The sequence below is a fragment of the Nicotiana tomentosiformis genome, chromosome 7 (genome assembly GCF_000390325.3).
Source record: "Nicotiana tomentosiformis chromosome 7, ASM39032v3, whole genome shotgun sequence".
In the NCBI taxonomy this organism is placed as follows: Eukaryota; Viridiplantae; Streptophyta; class Magnoliopsida; order Solanales; family Solanaceae; genus Nicotiana; species Nicotiana tomentosiformis.
The window spans coordinates 68,845,249-68,849,664 of NC_090818.1; the positions used below are offsets into that span (position 1 = coordinate 68,845,249).

A 4,416-nucleotide genomic window follows, 5' to 3' on the forward strand; every position below is an offset into this window, starting at 1 on the left:
CAACGTCATACTCCCCTAACACAACTGCTCGAACTGTATACAACTCATCCTTATGGGTCTATGGAATAAACTCCTTCAAGAAGAGATCAATGAACTGGGTCCAAGTAAATAGAACTACGTCAGCTGGCCTACTCGACTCATAAGTCTGCCACCATCTATATGCTGACCCCGTCAGCTGAAAAGTAACAAGGTCGACCCCGCTCAACTCCAATATGCCCATAGCACGCAGAATATGGTGACACTGATTTAAGAAACCATATGCATCCTCAGAATCCCTGCCGCTGAAATGAGGAAGATGATACTTCTGGAACCTCTCTAACCTCTTCTACTCCTCCATTGATGCAATTGGCCCGACCTCGGGTTAAACCGTAATCATGGGTTGTATTGGTATAATACCTGAAGCTTGATCAACATGAGCCCACTACTGGAGTATGGGTGGCAGGAGCCTGAGCTCCTCCCCTAGCCTGTGAAGTAGCTGGTGTAACCGGAATCAACCCTGCCAGAGCCAAGGTCCCAAACATTCTAAAAAAGTACGCTAAAGTCTCCTGAAGTCTAAGGGTAGCATCATGCACCTCGAGAGCCTGCTCCCCAACTGGAGCTACTGGTGGCTCCTCAGTCACGACCCTAGAACGACCCCTCATTGCAGCACGTGCTCTACTTCTGCCTCCTCCCCGGCCTCTAGAAACACCGGCATCGGGGGTAGCATTATCATTCACTGAAGCTCGTGTCCTCACACTCGATATTATTTAGAGTAAGGTGATAAGTCAATTGAAGTTTGATTGGTTGGATGTATGATATCATTAAATATTAATCATAATGGGGTGTCATAAAATTGACATGTCAAACAGTTAGTTTTGTCTAAAATACACTGATTAAAAGAGTATAATCCAACAAGTTATTTCTCAACCCACAGTTTAAGCTAAATTATTCAATTAGTTAATTGTTTTCTAATTGAGAATTGAAAAAAAAAAGATTAGATAAAGGATAGAAGAGAAACTGAATCCAGATATATCCAAGAAATTTGACATCTTTGCTGATCTCATTATGTCTATAGTTAATTTTATAAAGCAAATAAATGGTAGTGATTGCTGCTTCATATAAAGCAACGAATGTTGACACTATGAGTGATACTCTTGTATAAGGTAAAATTGATAAACGACAGGTGGATGCTCGACGAATTGATACGTGGAAGCAAAAAAAAGTAAGATACGAGTCAACAAATTGCTGGCGCCGGTGACGAACATGTGACTGGTGCTGGATAAGTTCCAAAGACAGTGAAATCGAGGACAAAAATTTGAAGGAAAGACATCAGTTGGGAAATGTAGTATTCAATAAGCAGTCGTTGCAAAGGATCTTTGCATTAATTCTCAGTCGTTATTTAGTCATCAAGAGGGGTTTTATTTATATTAAAGAAGAGCTTGATTTGGGGATCTTGTCCCCCTAAATTGAGCTATAAATAGGACAAATCATATTCATTATAGGACACGAAAAAATCTATATACAAAAAAGGCAAAAATAACTCTTATTCCATAAAAAATTATTCTTTACTTTGTTCTTCATAATGCTCTTGTTATTGCTTTCGGAGAAGCTCAACCCACAATCATCCTTTTATTTTCTTTTAATTTATTTTCATTAAATTATTGCTATTCTTGATTATTTTATATTCTTGGATTAAATTAATTCACGTATTTATAAATCTCGTTACAAATTCAACTATAACGTTTTGAGAGTAAACAGTTTGGCACCCACCGTGGGGCATAAATAATTGTGTTATTACTTTGATCCATTCATCTATTACTAACACAATTTGATACTTTTCTTTAGTAATAGAAAATTCAGATATGGCAACTAATGATATAAACAACTCTGATAATATTGGAACAAACAGCGAGTATGAGTGTGTGTTCCAGTGTGATGATTCAACTAGTGAAACTCACAACGAAGGATATGAAATAACTTCGATTCGCGAAGAACAAAATCCTTGGCATGTGAGAAGTCTAACTTCTGATGATGTGGACGATGAACATGTTGTTGAAACGGTCAAAGTTTTGAGAGCACCACGAAGGGAGATTATGAATCATCTCTCAAGACAAGATCGGGTAATGGCGGAGTTGAAGCAAGCACTTTCGGTTGCTTCCAAAAACTCCAACGGAGAAGTTCGAGTTCCTCCCAGCATGCATGCAAATAAAATAATACAAAGAACCGGTAACATCACTTCAAGGGAGAGTTTTATTTCAATAAAAATAAGGCAGGTGGTGCAGGCAGCGGATCCGGGAACAACAACATCGCTAATAATCCTTTCAAAACTGAGCTCATGATATTCATGAGGCAAATGAATTAACGAATGGACCAAAATTCTAAAGAACTCTATGCTCTGATGGATTAGATCCCAGGAGCCCCACCAGTGTTGAAGGGACCAGATTCAAAGAAGTATACACAATTGTCGCTCAAACCAAGTGCGGCCCCGAAATTGATTCAAAAAAGATTCAAGATCCTCGATATTCCGAAGTATGATGGGACTTTGGATCTACAAGAGCATATCACAACTTACACTATGGTTGTAAAGAGAAATGACTTGGCCCAGCACACGATTGAGTCTGTCTTGTTGAAGAAATTTAGCGAAACCCTGACGAAGGGAGCTTAAAAGAGGTATTCTCTTTTACCCGAGCATTCAATCTACTCTTTTGAAATGCTTGCATATTCTTTCATTAAAGCTCATGTTAGGGCAAGAAAAGTCTAATCTAGGAAGGCAAACATATTCAAAATAGCTCAAGGAGAGCCTGAACTGTTGCGAGAGTTTGTAATCCAATTTCAAAAGGAAAATATGTTGTTTCCGGTAGTTCCAGATGAGTGGGAAGCTGAAGCGTTCACCACATGTTTCAATCCACTAAGCTTCGATGCCTTTAGGAAATTAAAGGAAAGCATGTTTGAATTTCAGGAAACCACATGGGCATATCTCCACAATCATTATGAATCAAAAATCAGAATTAAAGATGATCAACTGAGCTCTTCGGTGTCATCCAAGGGTCACAATCGCGATTTAAATAAGAAAAAATTTAAAACTGATTTTGATACAAACTGGATGTCTTCCATGATTTGTTTTCAGCCTTACGAAAGAGTTGATGGGCGTAGAAATAAAAGATGTCAGCCATCAAACATGTTTGTTCCTGATAGAAGGGCGAATCGTGGTCGGAGTAACAGAGCTTTACAGGAGAAGAAATCATCGGGGTCCCTAGATTTAGCATACCCCCGGTTATCCGATTATAACTTCAATATCAGTTTAGTAGAACTAATTTCGTCTTTAAGAATCATTAAGTAGGTGGGATTTTCATAACCAGTTCGATTGAATCCCAGCCAAAGGGATCGTAATCTATATGAATTTCATGGAACGCATGACCACAAGTCTGTGGACTGCCGGCACCTTCATGAAGAGGTTGCATCGTTATTAAAGAATGGTCAGAGAATTATAAGTGATCGGGCCAAGAAAAATTATGGGAGGAATCAAGATGCTGCAAAACTAGCCTAACTTGCCGCAAGGTCACCTCGCCTAATGATAAACATGATCTTTGGTGGTGTTGAAGTAAATGGAGTGACATTTGCAGCAGCAAAGAAGATAAAGATATCGGTAACTCATGGCAAGAGGATCCGACAAATATCAGATGATGATAAAATCACCTTCACGGAAGAAGACGCCGATGGCCTTCCTTTACCACATAACGATGATATGGTAATATCACTTAGTGTTATAGATTTTAAAATTAAACGTGTGTTGATTGATCCAGGTAGTTCAGCCAATATCATTCAACTGAGAGTTTTGGTACAAGCAAAGTTAACTGGAAAAATAATTCCGGCAACGAAGCTTCTGGTTGGGTTCAATATAACGAGTGTGATGACCCGAGGAGAGATTTTACTTCCCACTCATGCCGAAGGTGTAACAAAGACCACTTTGTTCAAAGTGGTAAATGTCGATATGGGATACAACGTGATCCTTGGAAGGCGATGAATTTATGAAATGAAGGTTGTTCCATCAACTTACCATCAACTAATGAAGTTCCCTACACCGGAGGGGATCAAACAAATTCGAGGAGATAAACTAGCTGCGAGAGAAGTGAATGCAGTTACCTTATCTAGTAGCAAGGCAAAAGGAACAAGCAAATAACAACTACAGGGACGGATGCCCCCTTTGATCCTGATTGAAGGTAATGGGGAAGAGGAGTCATCAGATTTCCATCAGGTATCGAGGTTTTTACGGGTACCAGAGGAAGCAAATGCAACAAAGTCAACTGCAGAGGAGCTCGAACAATTTGCTTTCACGGAGTTCTTAGAAAGGAAGTTCCATTTGGGAATGGGGTTGATCCCCGAACTAAGACTTAAAATTATTGATTTTCTTAACACTAACATTGATTATTTTTCATG

General features: G+C 39.2%; 1 protein-coding gene across 1 annotated transcript; it reads left to right on the top strand.

Moving 5' to 3' along the window:
• Positions 1-3,559: 3,559 nt before the first annotated feature.
• LOC104113610 (uncharacterized) lies at positions 3,560-4,003 on the top strand. The gene has a single exon (XM_009623825.1). The coding sequence runs from the start codon at positions 3,560-3,562 to the stop codon at positions 4,001-4,003; it is 444 nt and encodes a 147-aa protein (XP_009622120.1).
• Positions 4,004-4,416: the final 413 nt, after the last annotated feature.